The sequence below is a fragment of the Mesocricetus auratus genome, unplaced genomic scaffold, assembly GCF_017639785.1.
Source record: "Mesocricetus auratus isolate SY011 unplaced genomic scaffold, BCM_Maur_2.0 Super-Scaffold_100037, whole genome shotgun sequence".
Lineage (NCBI taxonomy): Eukaryota > Metazoa > Chordata > Mammalia > Rodentia > Cricetidae > Mesocricetus > Mesocricetus auratus.
The window spans coordinates 5,990,868-6,018,309 of NW_024429215.1; the positions used below are offsets into that span (position 1 = coordinate 5,990,868).

Genomic DNA, 27,442 nt, shown 5'->3' on the forward strand with positions numbered 1-27,442 from the left:
GGGGAATTTCAAGGGAGGGAGGGAGGGCCGTGGTGTTTTTTGCAGTTTTGAGATGTTTTCTTTTTAAATGTTTTGCTGTGTGCATGTGGGGGCGGGGGGAGGGAGGGGAGGGACTCCCAGCCCGGCCCAGCCCAACTCCTGGAGAGGGGCTCATAACACATGAATATAGAGTTACATCTACAACTATATATACACATGTTCTGTATAAAGAGACAGGCCAGCAGAAGGCAAAGGCCAAGGGAGGGACGCGCTGACATTTAGTTCACTTTTTCATTCATCTCTCGACAAGGGCTTATTAAGCACCTACTATGTACCTGGCGATGGGTACAGAAGGCGGTGCTATGGAGGAGGGGACATAAACGCAGGCGCATCCCTCCATCCATTCCTGGAAATTGTATGTGTGTGTGTGTGTGTGTGTGTGTGTGTGTGCGCGCGCGCGCGCGCGCACGTAACCGCTAGGCGTTGTACCACGGGGGAGAGAACAGGGTCCCTGGCGTCCTCATAGGGTTTGCATCTTGTACATGAGACGGCCATTAACCACAGAATCATGTACCTACCCAGTAAATGACACTTAGAAATGCGCAGGCCCGCTGGGGCTGTAGCTCTCGGTTCCTACAGAGTGTGCTTTTGTAACAAGCCCTGGGTTACATCCGCAGCATTGCATAAACTGGGCATAAGCGGTGCACACCTGTAATTCCAACCCTTGGGACGCGGAAGGCGAAAGCGGGAGCATCGCGCTCTCAACGTCATCCGGGCTGTGTTTGAAGGTCATTTGGGCTGTGTGCTGAGACTGAGGCCATACTGGACTATGTCACTCTGGTGTTTTTAAAAAGGCACACCCGGGGAAGGGGGGGGGTGAGCGTGAATATGAGATGGTCCAGAGCCCTCCAAGGTAGGGTAATTAACCCAGTTTGGGGAGGGGACAGCCAACTACACTGACAATGAATGAATGGTACTCGCTAGTCAGACCTGGGATGAAGTCACCCGGGTAGAACATTGAACATACCAAGGTCCTGGGACAGGAAGCCCTACCAGGATGCCCCTGAAGTTGCAGTGAGCCAGCTATGGTTGAGCCTAGAGCCTGGAGTCAAACTGGTTCGGGACTCCCAAGTGACTTATTATGAGACCAACAAAAGGGCCCCGAAAGCGGCTTTGAGCAGGAACAGAGCACAAAGAGAGGAACTCGGAAGAGTTAAGAGGCGGAGGCCCCCTGTGGGCGGCAGAACATTCTGCCACGAATGCTGGATCTCAGGCGTGGTGTCTGGTGTTCAGGAGCCTGGGAGGAGGTTGGGAGTCATTTCCCATCCATCCATTCAAGGGGCTAGAGAGATGGCTCCACAGTTAACAGCACTGGCTGTTCTTCCAGAGGACCTGGGTTCGATTCCCAGCACCCACACTGCAGTTCACAAGCTTCTTTAACTCCAGTTCTAGGGAAGCTGCATCCTCTTCCGGCCTCCACAGGCACACATATGCGTGTGGTTCATAGACAGCCGTGCAGACAGAGTGTCCATTCCCAAAAACTAAAACAGACATCTGAAAAAGGGGAAGAGAGCGGTCAGAAACACTGTGCAGAACTTGCCGTTTCTCCATTCACTGATTCAGCCACTCACCCACTAACCCTTAAGCAACCAACCACCAGCATTCTGTGCCGGGTGAGCTGGGACCTGTGTGTGTGTGTGTGTGTGTGTGTGTGTGTGTGTGTGTGTGTGTGAGATGACTGTTCTGCTGTCAGTGTCAAAGACATGCCATCCAGGCAGGGCAGTGAATGCTGTATCAGGGTCACGGTGGTCACCTGAGAACACAGGACAGAGTCACCCACTGCCAAAAGTGCGCTGGGGGGGGCGACGACGGAAGTAGCATCGTAGCGCATGCAGTGCCTGGACTTAGAGGACCAGCAGGTGTCTGGGACGTGCTGGGGGAAGTATAACAGCGTGACGTGCAGGAGGTGGGGGGGGTGGACAAGGGCAATTTCTCCAGGATGCTCAAGTCCAGGGGCAAAGCTGGAGGATCGACAGACCAGAGTCTTAACAGTGACCTGAGTTCCAGACTGAGGGGGCCTGGGCTTTCTTCTCCAGGGGAGAATGAAAGAGACTTGAACTGGGTGGGGGGGGGGTCTTAGAGTAGACAGAAGACGAGAGACCTGGCAGCCACTCAGCAGGCAGAGAGCGGTTCTTACTGGTTTCACTAGCTCAGCAGATAATCCCCGAGGGCTGTGCGCCAGCCCGGTACTCGGTGATGCTGGAGAGATTAGCCCTTTCTCAGAGGGCTTGCGAGCTGAAGGGAAAACCAGCTCAGAGGACGTGAGGGAGGGAAGAAGCGTGGGGCAGGGAGAAGGGAGCCCACGGCCTGGGTCTGAGAGGTGTGCTCCGGGAGCCCTCACGAACGGCGCACACCGTCATCCCAGGACCGAGGCTGGGGCAGGAGGACTGTCAACTTGAGGCTGCCCCAAGGCTAAGAGGCGGACTCCAGAAAATGCAAACGAGTTGCTCAGTTGGGGGAGTGCTTGATGAGCCCTGGGTTCCATCCTCAGCCTCATAATAAGGCAGGCGTGATAAGGCGTGCGTGCAATCCCTGTCTCGGGACGCGTGAGCCCCAACAACGTCCAACAAAAAAGGGGCGGGGGAGGGAGACATTTGCTTTGGGGGCTCAGATGGCACTAGAAGGTGGGGAGGCCGAGTCGGGGGCCTGGTTGGACATTGCGAGGGCCCTTCAGGAAGAGACGCTGGGAAACCAGGAAAGGTATGTAAGCTAGTGGTGGTGGGGGCTGGCGTGGGGAGGGCGACTCGCGGAGTGTCTAGGCATAGTGAGGGGTGGGGCAAAAGAGACGGAGTTCAAAGGTTAAACCCGGAGCAAAGGGGAGGTAGGGAGTGGGCAGGAGGAAGTGAGATGGGGGGCGGGGGCAGAAGAGGACAAAACCAGGTGTGCTTCAGAGATAGGAGGCATAAACAAAGGCGATCCTGAGGGGGAAAGATGGGGGAGCGCTGGTGAAAGCTTGGCAGCCAGAGGCACCAAGCCGGCAAGACACAAACCAGCAACAGGAAACCTGAACCTCACAGAGGCAGAGGCAGGTAAGAAGCCCACGAGGCACAGAGGACTGGGCTGCTTCTTGTCGTTTAAGAAATGGATGTTAGCCGGGCGTTGGTGGCGCACGCCTTTAATCCCAGCACTCGGGAGGCAGAGGCAGGCGGATCTCTGTGAGTTCGAGGCTGGGCTGGACCGACAGCCTCCAAAACAATACAGAGAAACCCTGTCTCGAAAAAAACCAAAACAAAAACAAAAAAAAAAAAAAGAAATGGATGTTATTTGAACAGGACATCACTGTGTAGGTCAGGCTGGCCTGGAACCCACAGAGGCCTGCCTCTGCCTCCTGAGTGCCAGGATTAAAGGTGTGCACCGCCCCACCCCGCCTATCTTTTATTTTAACATTAGAATGTTGGGCTGAGGAGGTGGTGCAGTGGTCAAGAATGTGGCCAGCTCTGTGAAAGGACCGGAGTTCAGATCCCAGCACCCACTTATCAAGTGGCTGATGACCCCAGACCCAGGGATCCAGTACCCTCTTGAGATCTCTCTCCATGGGTGTACCCCTCATACAAGTGCGTGTGCGTTCTCTCTTTGCATCCTCTCCCCTCTCCTGTACACGGGACATGCACACATACACATAAAACTAGCAAAAGAGAGATGCTTTGTATGCTGGTCCTGGTGGTGCAGACCTCAGGGAGCTGAGGAAGGAGGGCCGCCTGCTTGACGCACTGAGTTCAAGACCAGCTTGGTGAGACTGTTAACAATCAGGAAGCAAAAGAGAGGGAAGATGATATAATCCAGTGGTACAGCCCCTGTCTAGAATCCCCCAGTGAGGGGTTAGAGGTGTGGTCCAGTGGTAGAGCCCCTACCTAGAATCCCCCAGTGAGGGGCCGGGGGTGTGGCTTAGTGGTAGAGCACCTGCCTATAATCCCCCAGTGAGGGGCCGGGGGTGTGGCTTAGTGGTAGAGCCCCTGCCTAGAAACCCCCAGTCCCCCAGTGAGGAGCCGGGGGGGGGGTGTGGCTTAGTGGTAGAGCACCTGCCTATAATCCCCCAGTGAGGAGCCAGGGGTGTGGCTTAGTGGTAGAGCCCCTGCCTAGAAACCCCCAGTGAGGTGTGGAGATGTGGCTCAGTGATAGAGCCTACCATGTATGAGGAGCTAGAGTCAATAAGTGGAGTGAAGGAGGGAGGGAGGGAGGGAGGGAGGGAGGCAGGCAGGCAGGCAGCTATCTGTCCTAGATCATCTGAAGAGACTCCCTATATCATGGAAGACAGACAGCAGAGAGAAGAATGGCTTGGGACTAGATAGCCTCCCAAGGCACACCAAGCAATGTCCTTCACCTCATTCTGCCCTCCACTTCCTCCTGGTAAAGCCACCATATGAATCCATGAAGGGATTAACCCATTGCCTGAGCCCCCAGGATCCAATAACTTCCCCAAAGCCTAACAATCTAAAGCAGCATTCTTAACATCTGCCACGGGATCATCTCGCATTCAAATCAGAAGTGAGGACAGACAAGGGACTACTGTTTTGGGACATCTCCAAGCGGGGGCTTGGGGTGGGGGTGGGGGTGCCGAAGGGGGTGGGCAGCAAATACTTAGGTCCATAAATGAAGGCCAGGCATGAGGCTGCTGGTGTGACTCAGATGGTGGTGAGCTTGTTTAGGACCCACGAGGTCCTGAGTTCAATCCCCAGCCCCGCATAAACCTGGAGGTGGTGCCTGCACACCATTGTTCCCCCAGCAGCGGTTGGGAGACAGAGGCGGGAGGATCAGAAGTTCAAGGTCATTTTCGGCCACATGAGGAATTTGAAGCTAGCCAGGGATACACGGGACATTTTATAAAAAAGGAAAAGAGAGCCGGGCGTTGGTGGCGCACGCCTTTAATCCCAGCACTCGGGAGGCAGAGGCAGGCGGATCTCTGTGAGTTCGAGGCCAGGCTGGTTTACAGAGTGAGTTCCAGGACAGCCTCCAAAGCCACAGAGAAACCCTGTCTCAAAAAACCAAAAAAAAAAAAAAGAATGGGTCCATCAGGAACCTCACTTTGACGTCACTATGAGAGAGAGAGACAGAGAGACAGAGACAGAGACAGAGAGACAGAGACAGAGACAGAGAGACAGATAGAGATGGGGGAGGGGGAGAAAGAAAATCTGTCGTATTTTGTTCCAGTTCTGACGGGAAACATCTGGAGAGCTTTAAGCACAGGCATGTCAGGGTCACAGTTTCGTTTAAACAAAACAATAACTTAATCCCATTATCTCGCTGCTGCGAATGATCTCAGAGTCAGAAAGAGGGGCTGGGGGGGGGTGCCTGTACTCCAGCACTCGGGAAGTGAAAGAGAGAAAATCAGGAGTTCAAAGCCCCTGTCCTCGGCTACATGAGACTCTCTGTCTGCCTTCCATACAAACCTGGGAGTGTGGCTCAGTGGGTAGGGTAATTTCCCTTCGTTGCATCCCCACCACTGTATAAATGGCGCGGTGGCTCAGGCGGTAAACCTAGCATTTGGGCGTGAGAGGCTGGAAGATCAGGAGCTCAGGGCCAGCTTGAGCCACATGGAAACAACAAAAAATGGTAAAGGGAGGTAAACACTAGGGGCACGGAATTTACAGATCGTGTCTACAGCGGCGGTGAGCTGGGCCTGGGGGCAGGGGGACACCGAGAAACCAAGGTTAAAAGAGGAAAAGGAATCTGAGCTGAAGTTGCACCGTTGCATACCGGACAGATTTTAGGTGGGAGGAACCTAGGGTTCTCTTTTGGACATGCCCAGCTGGTGATGCCTCTGGAAATCCAAGTCAGGGTATCCGGTAGCCCGCTGGTTATGATGAGAGTGGTGAAGAGGTCAGGGCTGGAAATACAAGTTTTAGTAATGTCAGCACACAGAAGACACTTAAAGCCATAGAGTGGGGTAGCTTTGAAGAGTTACGACCCTGGTTTAGAAATTTGGGGACATCTAAAGGGGGTAAGCAGAAAGGCAGACCCTCTCAGAAGTAAATGAAGTATTCGTGGGTGTGGCAAAGTGGTTAGAGCCCCTGCCAAGAATCCCCCAGTGAGAGGCTGGGGGTGTGTCTCAGTGATAGAGCATCTGCCTAGAATTCCCCCAATGAGGGGGTTGATAGTATGACTCAGTGGTAGAGTTCCTGCCTAGAATCCCCCAATGAGGGGCTGACGGTGTGGCTCAGTGGTAGAGCACCTATGTAGAATCTCCCAATGAGTGGCTGGGCTGTGGCTAAGGGTTAGAGCCCCTGCCTAGAATTCCCCAGTGAGGGGCTGGGGGCGTGGCTTAGCGGTACAGTCCCAGCTTAGAATCCCCCAGTGAGGGTCTGGAGGCGTGGCTCGGTGGTACAGTCCCAGCTTAGAATCCCCCAGTGAGGGGCTGGGGGCGTGGCTTAGCGGTACAGTCCCAGCTTAGAATCCCCCAGTGAGGGGCTGGGGGCGTGGCTCATCCGTAGAGCATCTGCCCCAGGTTCACTCCCTAGTACAAAAGGAAGAGTGGGAAGTACATAATGTTTTATGAAGCAGGAAGTCAGCCATCTGTGCCCAGCGCTGCTGAGGGCTGGAAAAAGATAGGAAAGACTAGAAGGCTCGTTACATGCGCAGTGGTGACAAACTCAACAAGAGGTGACTTCTGTCTGATTTCAGAGCTAAAGGCCTCGATCCAGCATTGGAGGGGGTGGGGCGGGGGTGGGGTGAGAAGAGGGGAACGGAATCCAAGCAATTATTATTCTGGTATGAAAATGACACAGAGCTGGGTGCCGCGGTTCACGCCGATAATCCCAGCACTAAGGAGGCTGATGCAGGGGGTTGATACAGCTCAAGGCCTGCCTGAGCTTCAGAGGGAGACATTTTCTTAGGACAATAAAAAACAGGTATTTTAAAGAGGGCCAGTGAGACAGATTGGCAGGTAGCACACCGGCTGGCAACTCCGATCACCTCAGTTTAAACCTTGCCCTGGATCTACATGGTAGAGGGAAAAACTGACTCCTACAAGTTGCTCTCTGACATCCATATACAAACCATGACATGCATGCCCCTGTGCTATCCCAAAATAAATGCAAATTTTCTTAAATTTAAAAATAAAGGAGGTGGGCGGTGGTGGCGCACGCCTTTAATCCCAGCACTCTGGAGGCAGAGGCAGGCGGATCTCTGTGAATTCGAGGCCAGCCTGGTCTACAGAGTGAGTGCCAGGACAGCCTCCAAAACAATACAGAGAAGCCCTGTCTAGAAAAACAAAAATAAATTGATACATAAATAAATAAGGAAAACGTCCAAGCAAGAAGACAGAAAACACACCCCGAATTTCAAGAGCTACTGCAGCAGATGGGCTGAGAAGGATGAGGAGATTCAGGGCCCAGGAGAGAGGGGTGCAGGGAGACCAGCTCAGTAGCTGTCAGGGAAGAAAGGCTCAGGAGGACTTGCAAAACGGGGCTGTCCAATCCACTCTCCAGCTCCGGCTGCTGACCCTGTGGGGCTTGGAGGCCACCCAGCCCTGCGAGATCCCGGGAAGCTCCCTTCCTTCCTTCAGAAATGAAAATGCACTCCCTGCTGAGGGATGTCTTCTGGGGACTTGGGGATGCCAGGCTCTGCCATTTTAGAGCGGGGGTCCACCTGGTCACGGAATGCGGAGACAGGTAGCGTAGCCAGGCAGGCCGAGGAGGGACGAGTTGTCCTGGCGGACATGCAGGAGGGGTAGGTCACATCTCGTCACACCAGGCCATTCACATCACCCCACCGAAGATGATACTGGAGAGGACCATGGCCGTTGGGCCAGTCTGAGGGGAGAGCCAGACACCCGATGATCGCCTCCCCTTGGAGGGCCAGCAGAGGCCGCCTGGGGGTTTCAGGGGCCTGGGCACGGCACCTGGGGAAGGAAGGAGTTGGTAAAGGGTGGGTCCCACCTGGGTGGTTCACAGGAGGACTGAGGGAGGGAGTGAGGGGTTAAGACTCAGGCCCTGCAGCCATGCCGAACTTACGGTTGTACCCTGTCCGGGTCTCTGCCCCTGGGGGAGCTGAGACTGCATGGGAGGGTGTGTGCGCACGTGCGTGCGTGTGTGTGTGTGTGTGTGTGTGTGTGTGAGTGTGTGTGTGTGTCCGCCGACACCAGTCTAATAAATCCAATGAGGACATTCCTCTGCTTCAGCCTCTCCCCGCCCCCATGCTCTGCCTTTTCTGCCTTGGTGGGGGGAGGGGCTGAAGATTCAACACTGCGATTGATTTGTCTACTGATACCCAGGATTCTGGCGGCGATGGGCTCTTCCAGGCCTTGAAGTGAAGGTTCAGACAACTCCTCGTGGAACACAGGTCTTAGTCCTCCTTCCTCAGAGCCCGGGGCCCACCCCTACCTCCTACTTCCCCCATCCCCAAGTCTAGACTCCAGGGTCAGGCTCAGCCCTCCTCCCTCAGACAAGGGAGTCCAGGCCCCAGCCTCCTCCCTCAGACCCAGGAGTCCAGACTTCAGCCTCCTCCCTCAGACCCAGGAGTCCAGGCCCCAGCCTCCTCCCTCAGACACAAGGATCCAGGCCCCAGCCTCCTCCCTCAGACCCAGGAGTCCAGGCCCCAGCCTCCTCCCTCAGACACAAGGATCCAGGCCCCACCTCCTCCCTCAGACCCGGGAGTCCAGGCCCCAGCCTCCTCCCTCAAACACAGGAGTCCAGGCCCCAGCCTCCTCCCTCAGACACAGGAGTCCAGGCCTCAGCCTCCTCCCTCAGACCCAGGAGTCCAGACTTCAGCCTCCTCCCTCAGACCCAGGAGTCCAGGCCCCAGCCTCCTCCCTCAGACCCAGGAGTCCAGACCGCAGTCTCCTCCCTCAGACCCAGGAGTCCAGACTTCAGCCTCCTCCCTCAGACCCAGGAGTCCAGGCCCCAGCCTCCTCCCTCAGACCCAGGAGTCCAGACCGCAGCCTCCTCCCTCAGACCCAGGAGTCCAGACCGCAGTCCTCCGACCTCAGGACCAGAAATTTACACTGAAGACCTCCTCCCTCATACCTAGGAGTTCCACTTTTTTTCTCCATGAAACCCAGGAGTGCGAGCCTAAGCCCTTCACCACCTCACACTCGGGAGTCCGGACCCAGCCCCTCCTCTCCAAACCCAGAAGCCCGCACTCAAGTCCTCCACCCTCAGACTCAGGGGTCCACCCCACCCCCACCTCCAGTCCTTTCCTCCCTAGCCCCTGGCCCTCGGAATCCAGCAGTTCGGCGAGCCAGTCTCCAGCCCAGCCAGCTCAGGACAGAAACCCTAAGTTCTCAATCCTTTACTGGCCCCAGGCCTGCAGATTTTGGAGTCTGGACTTTGCAGCCCCGCCTCCGGACCCTCGGGGGTGGGGTGGTGCGGGACAAATCTCCGTCGGTCCTGCCTCTAGAAGCCCCGGCCCCCAGCCCCTCCTTCCTAGAGGCCTCCCTCCCCCGCCCCTTGTCCCCTTAAAATACCCGGGATCCCTATGGCAACAGGCGCCCGCGACAGGTGCGGGTGTTATTTACGGGTCGAGCCCGAAATAGCCGGTGGGGTGAGGGGGTGGGCGGATGGGGCGAGGCCCGGAGCGAGCGCAGCGGGGCCGGAGGGCCGAGCGGGCGGAGGCGAGCATAAGCCGGGCGTAGCTTTCGGAGGCTTCGCGGAGCTGGGGCCGGCGCGGCGCGGAGGCAGGAGAGCGCGAGGGGGGCCCGTGCCCCGGGGGACCCGGGTGGGAAGACCGAGGGGAGCGCGGGACCCCGAGCTGAGTCTGGAGCGATCCCGGCCCGGCCGGCCCTGGGAGCCCGGGGGAGGGGGAGCCGAGCGACTGGAGGCAGACTCGCCGAGTGTCCCTTCCCAGGTCCTGTGTCCCCCCAGGGTGCTTTGCTCTGGCTCTCCGAGACGCACAGTGTGGATGGACCACAGTGCCTTGGGCTGAGCCCTGTCGGGACCCTGGTCCTCCTCCTGGGCTCTCAGAGAGTCCCCCCAGCCTTTTTTTTTTTTTTCCTGGACTCCCACCGTGATTCTCAGTCACCGTGGAGACTCGGGCTCTTTTCTGAGTAGTTAATGACTCACCCATCCCCTCTCTTTCCCTGGAATTCCAGTGGGGGCACTCGGATCTGCTATTGGAGGATCCTCCTTGTCTCTGAGACTCGGAGGGGTTCCTAATCTCCCCCCCCCGGGAAACTCCCAATGCTAACTTGTGTAATCTGAAGGTGTGTGAGATTCCTCCCTTTTCAAACTCGGAGCCCGAAGAACCCTAGACCGTCTCTCTCAAACACACGGAATACCTCAGTTCCCCTCTTTGGGAAGATTCGGAGGCTTGCAGCAGACCCCATCAGCATCCCGTAGAGACTGGGCTCCCAGAGTGGGTGAGCCTCACAGGAGCTCGACTTTCCCTCTAGGCCTCGCCCGTGCCGCATTCACGCGCACAAGTGTCTGTGTAAACCCTACCAGGCATCCTTAGGCCGAGAAAATAGCAGGGTTTTTTGTTGTTGTTATTGTTGTTGTTTATTTTTCCTTTCCTGAGAGGCAGAGGCCTCTAGGATTTGGGGGTTCAACTTTTGCTCATTCCCAATCTAGTTGTCACTGAGCCCCCCCCCAACTTCCTTCGAAAGTCCAGGGCTGCTCCCTACCGCCCCCCAGGCCCCCTGCACGGCTCTGTCTGACTCCTCAAAGCTCGCCTGGTCCCTGCCCGCCCGCTCCCATCATCATGATGATGTGGTCTAACTTCTTCATGCAAGAGGAGGACCGCCGTCGAGCGGCTGTGGGCCGGCGTCGTGCCCAGGGACAGCAGAATCTCGGCTTGACTCCGGAGCGGGAGGGCAAGATCAAGCTGGCGTTGCTGTTGGCTACCGTGGGTGCCACGCTGGCTGTGCTGTCGGTGGGCACCGAGTTCTGGGTGGAACTTTATACATACAAGACCAACGGCAGCGCCGTCTGCGAGGCCGCCCATATGGGGCTTTGGAAGGTGTGCGTCAAACGACTGTGGCAGGCGGACGTGCCCGCGGGCAGGGATACCTGTGGCCCGGCTGAGCTGCCAGGAGGTGAGAGGTTGTGTCCTGAGCTTTCTCAGGGAGAAAGACGCTTGTGTCTGGGAAAACCTTGTTGTAAGGGGGAAAAAAAAGTCTTAACCCTGAGAAAGAGTTTGTGCCCCCATCACAGAAACTGGAGAGGAAGTGGATGGGGGGAGAGAAACCCAGACATAGCCCATGTCCTTAAGTAGCATATCCCTTAAAGAAACTTATTTCTTATAAAGTTTGTTCTAGCTATGGCCTGTGCCCCAGACCAGCCTGTACCCCTTGGAGACAGCCTGTGTGCCTCCAGACCCAGCTGGTACCCTCAGAACAGTCTGTAACCGCCCCCGCCAACCCGTATCCCCTAGAACTGCCGTCATTCCCCCCATCAGACAGCCATGCACCCACAGACAGCCTGTGCCCTTAACGAGAAGCCTGGAGACATCCCACATTCCCTCTCTGTGAGCCTCTGTGCAGACAGACCACCCTACGCCCACCCGGAAGTAAAAAAAAATCTGTGCTGATTCCCTGTTTGTGGATACAATCAGATGAAGTGTGCGCATTGTCTGTCCTGGGAAATGTTTATTTCCATTCCCTCCGAGCTGTGCGTGGTCAGAGCAGACATTCCAACCCTTCTCCCTTGCTCGACAGACATTGTACCCTTCACTTCCCCACGGGTGGGTGACTCCTTTGTGCTCAGCCATGCCAGCGAGCTACCCTTTACCCCACTCTCTCTGACAGAACACGGTATGCCCTGTCCTTACACAAGTGGGACATTCTATACTCCCCTGGGAACTGGATAGGTGTTTATTTTACCTCTTTTGACTCAAGGACAGTATTTGACACCCATCGAAAACCACTTTGGATATCATTTGTTTGATGAGCTCCGGCGAGCTGCTCCCCAGTAGTCTTAGGACCCCTCAAGGGGACCTAACCTTTCGCCTCCTTCTGTGCTCTGGATTTCATTCCCCAACCCCTGCTTTTCCAGATGGGATACGGAACCCGACATGGGGTGCTTTAAGCCTTGGAAGTGGGAAGGCACTGTTTGCAGCTTGGCTTGAGCTACCTGTCCTGATCAGCTATCACAAACAGTTCTTTTCTGGTGTTTCTCACTGCTCGGGACCTCAGTCAAGATGATTGCAAACCTTTGCAGAATGGGACAGTGTAAACGGGTACAGGACACTAGCCAGGCCTGGAGGTGCAGTTCTGTAATCACAGGCACTCGGGAGGCAGAGGCAGGAGGACTGTGAGCTCAAGGGCAGCCTGGGATACAGAGGGAGGTCAGAGTCAGCCTGGGTAACTTTGTGAGATCCTCCCTCTGTGTCTCTGTCTCTCTGTATGTCTGTGTCTCTCTGTCTCTGTCTGAGACAGTGTTTTTCTGTGTAACAGCCCTGGCTGTCTTGGAACTCACAGAGATCCACCTACCTCTGCCTCCCAAGTGCTGGGATGAAGGGCGTACGCACCGTCCGGCCCTGAGATCCTCTCCTAAAAAGCAAAAAGATGGTTGGGGACATGCCTCAGTGGTAGAACACTTGCAGAGAGTTCCCCAGTGAGGGGCTGGGTGTGTGGCTCAGAGGTAGAGCACCTGCCTAGAATCCCCCAGTGAGGAGCTGTGGCTGTGGCTCAGAGGTAGAGCCCCTGCCTAGAATGCCCCAGTGAGGGGCTAGGGTGTAACTCAGTGATGGAGCACCTGCCTAGAATCCCCCAGTGAGGGGCTGGGGTGTGGCTCAGTGGTAGAGCCCCTGCCTAGAATACCCCAGTGAGGGGCTGGGGTGTGGCTCAGTGGTAGAGCCCCTGCCTAGAATCCCCCAGTGAGGGGCTGAGGTGTGGCTCAGAGGTAGAGCCCCTGCCTAGAATCCCCCAGTGAGGGGCTGGGGTATGGCTCAGAGGTAGAGCCCCTGCCTAGAATCCCCCAGTGAGGGGCTGAGGTGTGGCTCAGAGGTAGAGCCCCTGCCTAGAATCCCCCAGTGAGGGGCTGGGGTGTGGCTCAGTGGTGGATTACCACCATACATGTTCTTCTGGGGATAAAATTAAGAAGGAAGAACTCTTGGTACCCAGCCTGTGCCTTGGGCTGGTTCTGTGGGGCTTGGCTCTCGGCGTGTGTCATTAGAGCTTAGGAAGGTCTCAGAGACCCTCCATCTCGGAGAGAGGGGACTGTTCCCTGCCACTTCACCATGTATGATGAGGTCCTTCATATCTCTTGCTGTTTCCTCTACTAGTCAGAAAGGACTTCACCACTGAGCACGGCGGCACACACCAGTACTCAGGAGGCAGAAGCAGGGAGGCCAGGAGTTCAAAGCCAGCTTGGCTACATAGTGAAGTTGTAGGCCAGCCTAGGCCGCATAATACCTTGTGTTAAGAAAAACAAACAAACAAGTAACCAAACAAAAAACAAAGGAAGAGGATTTCACCTTTCTTACAAAGCCATTCCCAACATCCCATAATTCTGTCCCATCAGAGGATCTCTCTTGGACTCCACTGTCCCAAAGAAATAACTTCACTTGAAAAAGAAAGCCGTTAATGTCCCTTGGCTATCAGAGAGTGACTCGCTCTGTTGCTTCCCAAGTGAGTTTGCCCTACCCTCTGGGGGACACGGACACAAAGTCCTGTTATCAGCAGCCAAACGGGATGCCAGACACCAACCACACCCAGCCCCAGAAGAGACTCTGCATTCCCTCATGGGTATAGAATGTCATCCTCTACCAGTGGCTGCAGAGAGCATCTTCCTTTCACGGGAAGTGGGCTTTGTCTCTCGGTGTTGTGGGATGACGGGCTGACGCTTGGAGCTGCTGCAGCCTGGAAACGACAAACCTTTCTTCACCAAGCTGATATCCGGCATGCCCCACACCCTCCCTTGATGTGGCTCTGTCCCCTTGCCCCTTCGTATCTCCCCTTCTATTGATAATGTTCCATTTCTACTTCTCCATGTTGTCTGGCCCCAGTTTCTGTGCTCCCAACTACTTGTAGGTCAGAGCGTAGAATGCACTTTAGGATTCAGGATGCAGTTCAGTTGTCGTGATGCTTGCCTAGCGTGCGAGTCCTGAGTTTGATCCCCACCATCACATAAACCGGGCGTGGTACCACACACCTGTAGCTCTAGCACTTGGGAGGAGGAGGCAGGAGGGTCAGAAGTTCAAGGCTGTCCTTTACTTCACAGCAGGCTCAAGGTCAGTGTAGGATACGTGCAACCCTGTCTTAGCAAGTTAGGCATACTTAAATTAGCAACGGCATTGAGTGAGTCTTACGTGTGTTTACATAAAACGTATACATAGAAATTGTAGTCTGCTTTCGCAAGGCCTTTCTCATGCTGTGTCTTGAAAATTACTTCTTTTTAAAGACAAGCCCCCACATAGCCCAGTCTGGTGCCACATTTTCCTATTTTAAAATTTATTTCCTGAGCTGTGCATGGTGGTACACACCTTTAATCCCAGCACTAGGGAGGCAGAGCCAGGAAGATCTCTGTGCATTTGAGGTCAGCCTGGTCTACATTATCAAATTCCAGGACAGCCAGGGCTACACAGGGAGACCCTGTCTCAAAGAGAATTCTTTCTTAATTCAATCCTGTTACGCGTGTCTGACGTTTGCACCCACGCACACATGGTTTGACTCGGAAATATATGTAGAGTTTGAGTTTCTCTACATGTGCATTTTGATTTGAGGAAATGTGGTAGCATGTGACTTTATGTTGTTTTCAGTGTAATTTTTCTTGCTCAACACTGATTTCCAAATCTCCCTCGCTTGCTCTATGTTTTTGCAGTTCACGGCGGCGACTCTGTGTTATAAAGATGTTCATGAGAGCATCTGTCTCAATTGCTTATTGCCCAGGAGATGGACACTCTGATTATTTCCTGCTCCATTTTAGTAAGCGATGCCACAGAGAACAACCACATCTATATTCCTATATCCTCCTCCTTGGAATATCCAGAAGTGAAATTATTGTGTCATAGAACTACAAACATGTGTCACTTAGTGACAGGGATGTGTTCTGAGAAGTGCACGTTTGAGCCGATTCATCTTAAGAACACCGAAGTGTGTATTTATGTAGATTAGGATGGCTTCTGTGTGCATGATCATGAGTTTTTATACTTTTACTTTTCAATTTTGTGTATATTTGGGGACGGTGTGCACTTGTGTGTGTGAAGGCCCAGAAAGGCCCACAGAGTCCAGAAAAGGCATTGTAGGTGTTATGATAAAGCATGAGGGAAAGCTTGGTGGATTCCATGGCAGGCGAGGGTGGCCGGGGCTGGGGACAAACATGCCAGACAGACAGAGCTTAGTGAGAAGTTTTATTAGAGAGGGGAGGGGGAAGGAAAGAGAGAAGAGGTGAAGAGACACAGAGACATAGAGAGAGGACAGAAGAGAAGAGGGAGACAGGAAAAGCCCTGTCTGTCCCAGGGGAACAGCAGGAAAGAGAGTGGCAAAGAAAGTGGGCGGGGTCTTTCTCTTAAAGGGCTCCTTTGCACCTGCGTGCAGACTACTCAGTCACGGAACCCTGGGCTGACCAGGGCACTGCCTGAGTGCATTCTGCCAGGTGACAGGGGCAGGCCAGGGTAATGCCTGAATCATTGCAGTAGACATCAGGACCATAACTCCTCAGCAGGGGTGATACATGCTCTTAACCTCAGAGCCATCTCCCCAGCTGCAAGGTGACATGCTTGTACTGTTCCTCGGTCCTACACACGGCCCATGACTGGCGGGATGGGCATTGCCTGCTGTACACCTGTACTTCACTTTCCAAGTGTGTCAGAGTCCTTCGCACACAGACTAGTGCCAGTTTAGGCTTCCAGCTGCCGCCTCTCATCTCCCCCCAGCGCTTCCCACTGCCCTTTCAATATTTGCCCAACTAATTGATCTGAAGTGGTACCTCCCCGCTGGTTCAAGTCGCGTCTCCCTGACTCCCGCTGCCGCAGAGACTCTCTTCATGTACTTGTGAACTATCCAGACTTGCCCTCCTGCGAATAACTATTCATACCCTTTGCCCGCGTTTCAATGGGGTTACTTCTCTCCCCCGCCTTGCTAGTCCGCAGGAGCCCTTTGTGTATGCAGCATAGGAGAGAGGCATCTTCCCCAGTCTCTTAGCCTCCCGGTACTTGCATCTCGGTGTCCTTTGTTGAATGCAATGATAAATCATTTCCAATCCACTTGCTCCTCAGACTCACATGAAGGAGCCGGGAGGGAGACTGTCAGCTCATTTAAAGAGGAGGAATCTGAGGGTCCAGAGAGGGTAATTGCTCACTTGTGCCAAAGGCTTAGACTGCAGGGCTTGGGGTTAGAGCCACACTCCCCGGACATTAGTGATGTGACAAGTGGTATTTACATGTCAGTGTCGTTTTCCATCTTGGTGCGTTTATTTTTTTATTCCCCTCCCCTAACCGCGGTGTGTGTGTGTGTGTGTGTGTGTGTGTGTGCATGCGTGCGTGCGTGTGTGTGTGTGTGTGTGCATGCGTGCGTGCGTGTGTGTGTGTGTGTGTGTGTGTGTGTGTGTGTGTCCGTGCAAACAGGAGTCAGTTCTCTCCTTCTCTCATGTGGATTCTAAGGATCAAACTCAGGTCATGAGGCTTAGCAACAAACACTTTTATATGCTGAGCCCTCTTGCCAGCCTGATTTTTCTCTGCTGTGTGTCAGCCATACTAATATTCTATTCTTAGCTACCTGTCAGTGTCTGGGCAGTGGCCAGCCTTGTGCTTACCCAGAACTTCATGCCATCGTCTCCCCTCTTTTCTTCCCCGCACCCCACAGAAGCAAACTGCACCTACTTCAAATTCTTCACCACGGGGGAGAACGCTCGCATCTTCCAGAGAACCACCAAGAAAGGTGAGGGCATCTCGTATTGTGACAAGGAGGCCTGGGGTGGGGTGACAGCTCCGAAGGAGTGAATGATGATGGCACTGTGCTCAGGATGGGCGCGGCTTCAGTGGCTGTCCCACGTTTGGAGGGTGATGGTGGGTTAAGAGTGGGGGGCAATGGCCAGGAAGGGGTGACACACGCTTTTAATCCCAGTACTCAGAAAGAAGGCAGAGGCGGATGCATCTCTGAGTTCCAGGCCAGCCTGGTCTACAGAGCAAGTTCCATGACAGCCACAGAGTAATCTTGGCCCCCCCAAAAAGAGTTGGGACACTGATAACTAGACCTTGTGTCCAGCACTCTGGCCGCCAACTCTGCCTGTACTGTGTGGGTAAATCATGCTTCCTGTCGGTATGGAACGTCACAAGCATTTTAAGGACACTTTAAATTCTAAGCTCAGCACATGAGGTTGGTTAGCACAAACTCTAGTGCTTGGTGTCACCCTACAAGGTTGGGACTGTAGCTTCATGGTCCAGGTGAGGACACAAATCAGGAATGGTTGAGAGTATCACTTAGTCTCCATCCTAATCCCAAGACACATGGCACTGCTGATTACTAGGAAGGTGGCTGCTGTGATGGCAAAAACGGACTTTTAATTGAATGTGTCCGGTAGCTACTGCTGTATTGAACAACGCAACTCCGAGGGCTTTGTGCTTTCTGCCCCAAGTCCAGCTTCCTGAACATCACTCCAGTGGCCTGGTGTCTCCACTGGGATCATTTCATGTCTCTCACTTTTTTTGTCAAAATGAGGATTTAATGCAGCTAAACCTGTGAGTCCTGGTGCACACTATGGCCGCATACCGTCTCCGCGTGAGCTGGGTCAAGTCACCGTGCACCTCTGAGTTGGTAAAATAACCGGTGCACTCTTCTGGGTGCTAAGCACCACACTGGGCACTTGATGTGACTTCTAATCCCGATTTTTCCAGAGCCAAAGACTGAGAGGAGTGTAGGACTTTACCAGAATTTTCTGGCTGGGGAGCAGTTGGGGAAATTACAACCTGAATGGTTGCAAGATAGTGAATCACCTTTGTCACTGTCCCCTATACCCCTCTACCTCCACTTCATCATCTGTTAATGCAGTGATGACCAAAGGATAAATTGCAGATGATCATTCTAGTATCCCCTACCTGGCCTTGTCCCCTTCTTCGCTCTATAACCTGAGCCAGCCAAGTCTCCATTCTTTTGGTTTTTCGAGACAAGTTTTCTCCGTGTAGCTTTGGAGCCTGTCCTGGAACTCGATGGCCTCGGACTCACAGAGATCCACCTTCCTCTGCCTCTTAAGTGCTGGGATTAAAGGCGTGCGCCACCACTGCCCGACCCCGAGTCTCCATTCTGAAAGTTACAGTATCAGTAACACGCTCTCAGGATGACTGAAGTCTTCCATCCCTCTGGTTCTGCTTCCTGTGGAGGAATGCTGTCCATTCCCCCGTTCCCATGCTCTCTGCCTCTTCCCTGGCCCCTCCTTGCAGAGGTCAACCTGGCAGCTGCTGTGATAGCCGTGCTGAGCCTGACAGCCGTGGCCTTGGGCTGCCTCTGTGTCATCATGGTGCTCAGTAAAGGTGCAGAGTTCCTGCTCCGCTTGGGAGCTGTCTGCTTTGGCCTCTCAGGTGAGGGCTGAGTGTGTGGAGGCCAAGGGCATTGCATGCTGGGAAGTGAGGTCTCTCCACATTGCAGCATGCTGGGAGGTGGATCTCAACACACTGTTGCATGCTGGGAGGTGGATCTCTACACACTGTTGCATGCTGGGAGGTGGATCTCTACACACTGTTGCATGCTGGGAGGTGGATCTCTACACACTGTTGCATGCTGGGAGGTGGATCTCTACACACTGTTGCATGCTGGGAGGTGGATCTCTACACACTGTTGCATGCTGGGAGGTGGATCTCTACACACTGTTGCATGCTGGGAGGTTGACGCTCTACCAGCTGTTGCAGGCTGGAAGTTAGCATCTCCACTCACACATTTGAGTGCCGAGCAGTGGGAACTCCACACAGTGTTGCATGCTGGGAAGTAGACTCTCCAAGCACAGATGCATGCTGGGAGTGAGGAGAAACCCAGGAGCTCTGGTGGGCTCAAAGATGGAAACATTCCAAGGACTCTTGCTGGCAAGGTTTATTTAGATTCAAATGCTCTTACACATTTGGAGCTGCAAGTTCTAAGAGTCTCTGTACAATGAAAATGGAATCTCCTCCGCTTACTCCTCCATGCTGGGGTAGAGGAGGGGTCGGTCTGTCCAAGGGCTCGAGTAGACTCAAAGATGGAAGAATTCCAAATCTTGTTGTCGGCAATGGAGTGGAATGTCTCCAAATACTATTTTAGGTTTGGACATGGGGTCTCCAACGCTTGTTTGATGTTAAGGGGGAGGGGTTGATCTCCAGGCGCTGTTGCACGCCAGGCGTTGGAGTGAATTTATGCAAAATCTTAAAAGCTAGGAGCATCCTAAACCCAGTTGTTGCATGGCAATTGAATTCTCTTCAAGCACTCTTTTAGATTTGGCCTGGAATCTTCAACACTGTGTTGTGTACTTGGAAGCCGAGGCATGTTCTCTGAGTAATATTGCATGCTGGGAGGTCAAAGAAGCTCAAAGGTTGAATAGGTCTGAAGATGAGAGCATCTCAAATCATTCAGAAGGTTTCCAAACAGTCTTTGAGTTTGGGACTTGGAATCTGCAGGGACTGTGCTGTGCTTCTAGGATCTGCCTGTCTGTCTCTCGGTCTGTCTATCTATCATGTATTTATGTGTATGAGTGCTCTGTCTTCATGCATATCAGAAGAGGCAATCTGATCCCATTACAGTTGGTTGTGAACCACCATGTGGGTGCTGGGAATTGAACTCAGGACCTTTGGAAGAGCAGCCAGCACTCTTAACCACCAAGCCATCTCTCCAGTCTCATGCGTTGTATTCTTATAGGTGGATATTCAGGAAAAAAAAGATGCTACATCTTGTGAAATGTATACCCCAGTAATAACAAAAGGCTTCAGGTTAGCCCACCTCTGCCTCAGAGCTTTACATGGAGTGGACTAGCTAAAGGTTGCTAATATTATTTACTTATTTTTATTTTATATGTGTGAATGCTTGTCTTCATGCATGTTCACCAAATGTGTGCTGGTGCCTGAGGAGTCCAGAGAAGGGCATTGGATCCCTTGGAGTTAAGTACGGATGGTTGTGAGCTGCCATGTGGGTGCTGGGAACCCTACCTGGGTCCTCTGTATGAGCAACAAGTGCTCTTAACCACCAAGCCACCTCTCCAGCCCCAAAGGTTACTATTCTTCACTTTGTCAATAAGAACACTGAAGTTCGGAAAAGTCAAGTGGCTTCCCATAGCCACATAACCACTAATGGCAGAGGTGGGACATTTAAAAAAGAAATCTGCTCACAGTTTTCACGCATCCACACACAGACACGTATGTGACACGTATGTATGACGTGTGACACTTTGCTCACATCCAAACCCCATGCATTCTTCCTTGTCCCTCTCCTGCCAACCCCCTCGTTTCCAAGTCCCCCCTCAACTTTCATGGCTTTTTTGGGATCTCCACTGCGTTTAATTAGGATTGCCTGCATGGGTAGAAGGTTATTTACTTGACCAAAGTCAACTTACTAGTGACTGTAACACCACTAAGGAATATATCTACCCTTGCCCAGAAACCATTATAGTTACCTGTATCTTCCGCTTCCATAATGGATTGTTGATGTTCTAATCTTGTGCAGGTCTTGTGCAGGCTTGATATTAAGCCTTCTTGGCCTCTTTTTCACTGAACTGCATCATTGAATTTTGGGACTTGTGAGTCTTTGTAGGCTTAGAGCTGGTATGTAGAATGAATGCTTAGCTGGAGACCACGTTTTGTTTTGTTTTTTAATGCCTTACCAAGGGTGCTAGCTGTGTTTGGAACCATGGAGTGTCATTGGTAAATTCCTTCTATTGTCCAGAGCTTCTTTGTTGAGCCAGATGCAATGATTAGAAAAATTATTAATCACACAAATTCATTTCTTTATTCTTTGTGTGCTTGTGAGCACTTGCTATTTTCTGGGAGATGCTACAGGCACAAGACTAAATCAATAAGACACCATGTCTGCTATCAAGTGCACTTCATCCCGGCTGATAATGACTAATAATTACACATATAACAGTTCAACTACGATTGTGATGGGAATGGATGTGAAGGCTACACTGCCGTGGGATTGCATGTCAAAGAAACTCCCCAAGAGAGTGACCTTTAAACTGATGGTCAAAGGATAATAGGAGCTATCCAAAGTGTGGTTTTGACAGTTGAAGTGGCAATAGGTGATGTCAGAGATGCTGATGGTATCAATGCTGATAGTGATGGTGGTGAGAGTGATGATGTGGGTAATGATGGGGGTGGTGATGGTGATCGTGATGGGATTGACGGTGATGATGGTGGGAGGTGGTGATGATGGTGGTAGGTGATGGTGATGATGGTGATTATGGTGGGATTGATGGTGATGATGGTGGTGATGATGGCGATTGTGATGAGATTGATGGTGATGATGGTGGTGGTAGGTGGTGGTGATGGTGATTATGGTGGGATTGATGGTGATGGTGGTGGTAGGTGGTGATGATGGTGGTGATGGTGACAGGTGGTGATGATGGTGGTAGGTGGTGGTGATTGGGACTATGATGGGATTGGTGGTGATGAAGATGATGGTGGTGACAGGTGGTCATGATGGTGACAGAGATGGCAGTAATGGCAGCAGAAGTGAAGATGGTGGAGTGAGGGTGGGGATAGAGACCATGGAGACAATAGGCTGTGATGATAGGGGCGGTGACTCCAGAGATGATGATGGTAGATGTTAACGTTTATGTGGTGACGTCATTGCGTTATTAGTGATGATGGCGATGACGAAGGTAGTAGTGATGTATGTTATCCTAGTTAGACTTATTTGCTTATTGGTTTTTCAAGACAAGGTTTCTCCGTGTAGCCTTGGCTGTCCTGGAACTCACTCTGTAGACCAGGCTGGCCTCGATCCTGTAGAGATCCACCTGCCTCTGCCTCCTGAGTGCTGGGATTAAAGGTGTGCCCCACCACCTTCTGGTTTCTACAGCTGTGATGAAACACTATCATCAAAAGCAACTTGGTGAGGAAAAGGCTTATTTCATCTTATGCTTCCAAGTAGCAGTCCATCTCCAAGGAAAGTCAGAGCAGGAACTTGGAGACAGGAACTCAAGCAGAGGCCATGAAAGAGAGCTTCTCTCTGGCTTACTACTTTTGGCTCACTCAGCCTGCTTTTTTATATTACCCAGGGACACTGATTTGCATAGCAGCTACATTTTAAACTCTCCTCAACAGTGAACATGGGTTCCCCTTTCCCCAAATCATTGCCAGCATTTTTAAAAAAATTATCCATGACTTGCCTGGAATTTATTATGTAGCCCAGGCTGGCTTGAATTTGTGGTAATCCTGAGTACTGGGAATAGGCATGCACAATTATTCCTGACTCTCCCTACTTTAAAAAAATTGGAGGTGCTAAAGAGATAGCTCAGTGGTTAAGAGCAATTAGTGTTCTTCCACAGTACCCAAGTGTGGTTTCCAGCACTTATGTTAGGCAGATCATAGGGGCCCCTAACTCCAATTTGAGATCTTTTTCCCTCTTCTGGCCTCTATGGGTACTGCACGCACATAGTATGTACACACACACACACACACACACACACACACACACCTGCATAAATACACCCTTTAGTTTTTTTCTCCCTACCACACATCACTCTCTGAAATCCTCCTTCCTCCTCCTATATTTGTTTCAGAAGGTGCAATATGGCAACCATTAGTACGTGGTATCTAATTTGCATTCTTTGCTTGGCAGGAGTGTCTAATTATTTCTCCAATTTCAAAAGATTGGAGAAAAACCCACAACCAACTAGTTAGGTAATTGTGGCATATACCTATAACCCTAACACTCAGGAGGCTAAGGCAAGAGAATTGTGAATTAGACAACAGCTGATTTACGTAGCAAGACTTCATCTTAAGCCAAGAAACAAACAATTCATTTAAAAACAATAGTGATTGCATCTGGAGTGATGTCTCAGCGGTTAAGAGCACTGGCAGCTTTTCCAGAGGACTCAGGTTCAATTCAGTAACACCAGGGGATCCGATGCCTCAGTGGGCATTGTGGGCACATAGTGTGTAGATGAAAATGCAGACGAAATACCCGTGCACACACAGATGTTTGTGAGGTGTGGTGGCAGATGCCTTTAATCCCAGCACTTGGGAGGCAGAGGCAGGAGGATTTCTGTGAGTTCCAAGCCAATCTGATCTACATAGCAAGCTCCAGGACAACCAGAACTACATAGAGAGATCCTGTCTCAATCTCTACCCCCAACCCAAATAAAAGTGATTAAGCCAGGCATAGTGGAAAATGTCTGTGTTCCTACTATTTAAACAGATGGAAGAGGATTTCTGCGACTTCAAAGCCAGCCTGGTATGCATAATGACTTCCGGGGGCAGCTAGGGCTATAGGAGACCTTGTCTCAAAATGAAGAAATGGGAGGCTAGGGAAATGGCTCAGTCAATAAAGCGTTTGTTGTTGCAAGCACAGCAACCCGAGTTTAATCTCCAGAACCCATTAAAAGCAAGGCAGCTCTTATACTCTATACTTCATAAGTCTATAATCCCAGCAGAGTGGCAGAGACAGGAGGGCTTGCTGGCCAGTGAGTCTAGCCAAATTAGTGAGAGGCCCTGTCTTAAAAAAAAAAAAGGTGTAGGGCCTGCAAGATGCCCAGCAGGCTTAGGTACATGACCGCAAGCCTGATAGCCAACTTCACTCCCCAAGTCCTACATGGCGGAGGGAGAATATTGATCCCTGACCTCCACACACATGCCTTGGTGTGCACACACACTCACCAAAGTGCAATTTAAAGACATTTTTTAAAAATAAAGTGGGAGCTGGGGGTGTAGCTTTGGAGCAGAACACTTACCTAGATAGCACAAGGTCCAGGGTTCAATCCCCAGTGCTTCGAAAATAAAGTGGAACGTAATTGAAAAAGGCACCTTGCATTGACCTCTGGCCTTCACTCATACACACGTGGACAGGCATGCATACACATGCACACAAACACGCGTGCACACACACACACACACACACACAAGCACACACACACTGAGGGGTGGGCAAGAACATGCCTGCATGGTAAGCACAGATGTGACGGGAGATGTCATTCTGTGTATGTTTCTCTTATTGGTTGATGAATAAAAAACACTGTGTGGCCAGTGGCCAGGCAGGGAGGATAGGTGGGGTTACCAGAAGAGGAGAATTCTGGGAAGTGTAGGCAGAGAGGAGTCGTCATCATGTGTGCCCGAGAAGAGAGGACGTGAGTCAGGCATTCTCCAGCAAGCCAAGACCATGTAGAAATACATAGATTAGTAGTTACGGGTTAATGATTAAGACAGAAGCTGGCCCATAAGAAGCTCAAGCCATTGGCCTACAGCATTATAATTAACATAAGTCTCTGAGTGTTCATTTGGGGATCAAGGGCCCCAGGGACCTGCCGGGCAGGCATCTCACGTTACACAGATGTAATATTTCCTGTGCCCCATTGATGGGATGAAGGTGACTGTTGAATGACTTGGGGGAAAAGCATAAGAAAATCCTTGGATGATAAAAGGGGATTGATAAAGGAATGAAGGGGTGACAGTCTCAAACCCAAGCTGGAGTTCCAGGATCAAGAGTCTCACTCTCTACTTTTGTCTGTCTGTCTGTCTGTCTGTCTGTCTGTCTGTCTATGTGCATTGGTGTTTTGCCTGTACCTGTATGCATGTCTCTGTGAGGGTGATCTTGGAGTTACAGGTGGTTATGAACTACCACGTGGGTGCTGGGAATTGAACCCAGGTCCTCTGGGAAAACCAGCCGGTGCTCCTAACCACTGAGCCGTCTCTCCAAGCCTGAGTCTCACTCTGTTGTTCCCCCGACAGGCCTGCTGCTCTTCGTCAGCCTGGAGGTGTTCCGGCATTCCGTTAGAGCCCTGCTTCAGGGAGCCAGCCCCGAGACTCCCCCAGCTCCACGCCTGACCTATGAGTATTCCTGGTCCCTGGGCTGTGGCGTGGGTGCTGGCCTGATCCTGCTGCTGGGGGGAATCTGTTTCCTGCTGCTCAGCCTGCCTTCCTGGCCCTGCGGGTCACTGTGTCCCAAGCGGGGTGACCCAACCACCTAGAGCCCTGGTCTGCTTTCTGTAGACATCTGCCAAGCCTGCCTCGGTTTCCAGCTTTCTCCTCAAGGCTTTCCATGTCTCTCCCAGAGAAACTGTCCTTCCCACTCCGAGGGCCCATTTAACGGAACATCTTGGTTCCTTGCCTTCTCTCTGTTTATTTATAACACTTTTGGTGGGGGGTGTGGGAGACGGCTCAGTAGGTAAAAGTGCTTGCTGAGCAGGCATGAGGACTTGAGTTTGGGCCCCCAGAACACACTTTAAGGGGCCAGATCAGTGGTATGTGTCTGTAATCTCAGCATTGGGAAGGCAGAGACTGGGGGGAAGAAGCCTGGGGCTCACTGGCCAGCTAGCCTAGCCAAATGAGGTCCAGGTTCAGCGAGAGATCCTGTCTCAAAAAATAAGGCGGAAGCTATGGAGGGAGATGCCTGATGCTGAACTCTGACTCCCCATGCACACACACACACACACACACACACACACACACACACGCATGCATGCACGCATGCACACACACACACACACACACACACACGCATGCCCGCACGCACACACAGACATGTTGTTCTTGGAAACTGAATTTGGACTGTTTAAGGCAGGGTAGAAAGAGGCTGTGTGCAAATTTGGGCTCCCAGGGGAGCCTCCCAGGGACCTGATGAGGGCAAGGGTTCCCGCAGGATTTGGGGACCGTCCTTGTCCAGGTATCAGTGCTGATTCACTTGAAGGAGAGACGTCCTACGGTGGCCTGGTGGGGCAGGGAAGAGCCGGGTCTGACTTCACTGTGATCTGATCTGGGATTAAAGGTTTGAAGATGTGTCTGTGTGGAGCTCATGCGTTCTAGGGTGGGGCAAGGAACCCCTGTTCTCTCCATACACTGGAGACATGGTTCGGTCTGTCCTGGAGTTACTGGTTCACATGTCCACACATGCAGATTAGGGGGACTTGGAGAAGGTAACAGTTCAAATGCAGACATGGGCACAGTTTGAACCTTGGCCCTCCCAAAAGCACACGTGCAGGGGACTGTCATTGCAACTTTACTTGGTTATAGTTTCCTGGGTGTGTACATGTACGGGCATGCACATATTCACTGTACAAAATGTTGGGTTTCATATGACTTTTTTTTCTGAGACAGGGTTTCTCTGTGTGGCTTTGGAGGCTGTCCTGGAACTCACTCTGTAGACGAGGTTGGTCTCGAACTCACAGAGATCCGCCTGCCTCTGCCTCCCGAGTGCTGGGATTAAAGGCGTGAGCCACCACCACCCGGTTCTCATGTGACTTTTTAAAGGTTTATTCGTTTTTGTTTTATGTGTGAGGGTCTTACCTGTGTGTCAGTGCACAATCAGAGGTCAGAAGGAGGGTACAGGCACTCCTGGAAGTTGGGTTACAGATGGCCGTCAACCACCGTGGGAGTCGGAATCAAACCTGGGTCCTCTGCAAGAGCCGCTAGTTCTCTCAAGTGCTGAGACTTCTCTCCAGCGCCTCATATGACGTTCTCTGCAAATATGCTTGACCACCCCATCATCCTCCCCCACCCCACCTCCTATCCGTTCCCAAGCAGTGCCCCTTCTATTTTATGTTTAAAATTTGACGCATAGCCTCACGACGTAGGCCAGGCTGGCCTCAAACTCTGTGTTCTTGCCTTGGCCTCCCGAGTCCTAGGGTTTCGGGCATGCGCTGCCGTGCACAACTCTGGAGGTGTGTTTGCTGTTTGTTTGTCCTGAGACGGGATCTTGCTTTGAGCTTCTGGCTTGTGTAAAACTCTCTAGGTACGCTGGGCGTTGGTGGTGCACGCCTTTAATCCCAGCACTCGGGAGGCAGAGGCAGGCAGATCTCTGTGAGTTCGAGGCCAGCTTGGTCTACAGAGTGAGTTCCAGGACAGCCTCCAAAGCTACAGGGAAATCCTGTCTCGAAAAACCAAAAAACTCTCTAGGTAGCCAAGGCTGGCTGCAAACTCGCAGTGATCCTCCTGCCTCAGTGCTGTGGTCATAGGTGTGTTCCAGGAGAGCAGGTCTTTACAGACGCAATCACAGCAAAGCAAGGTCACCAGCACTGGCTCTAATTCAACCCAGCTGGTGAGAAGGAGAGACCGGGGACACAGAGACGGACACTCACAGAGGGAGGGACACGGGAAGAAGAGAGCCATCTGCACACTGAAGAGGAAACCCCTTGGTGGATCCCTGCCTCAAGCCTCAGAAGGATGCTCAACCTGTGTTTTATACTTAAAGCATCCAGAACCATAAGGCGACAGGTTTGTTGTCCAAGCACCTGGCAGTGATTTGTGACAACATCCCCAGCAGGTGAATCCAGACTCTGGCACCCAAGAATGTGGGTGCTTCTAGGACAGAAACTGAAAAACAGAGAGCCTAGCGGTGGTGGCGCACGCCTTTAATCCCAGCACTGTGTTTGAGGCCAGCCTGGTCTACAGCGTGAGTTCCAGGACAGCCAGGGCTATTACACCG

The 27,442-nt window shown here is 52.3% G+C and overlaps 1 protein-coding gene across 2 annotated transcripts; it reads left to right on the top strand.

Annotated features, from left to right (window-relative positions):
- The first annotated feature begins 9,529 nt into the window (after window positions 1–9,529).
- Window positions 9,530–25,797, top strand: Cacng6 (calcium voltage-gated channel auxiliary subunit gamma 6). Of its 2 annotated transcripts, XM_005084149.4 has the most exons (4): window positions 9,535–11,005; window positions 16,715–16,789; window positions 18,289–18,426; window positions 24,751–25,797. In XM_005084149.4, exons 1-4 carry the CDS (start codon window positions 10,672–10,674, stop codon window positions 24,987–24,989), a joined length of 786 nt encoding a protein of 261 aa, XP_005084206.2. In that variant the 5' UTR covers window positions 9,535–10,671; the 3' UTR covers window positions 24,990–25,797. The 2 variants fall into 2 exon arrangements, with proteins under 2 accessions (XP_012979164.1, XP_005084206.2); XM_013123710.3 differs by lacking the exon at window positions 18,289–18,426 and having other exon boundaries at window positions 9,530–11,005.
- Window positions 25,798–27,442: the final 1,645 nt, after the last annotated feature.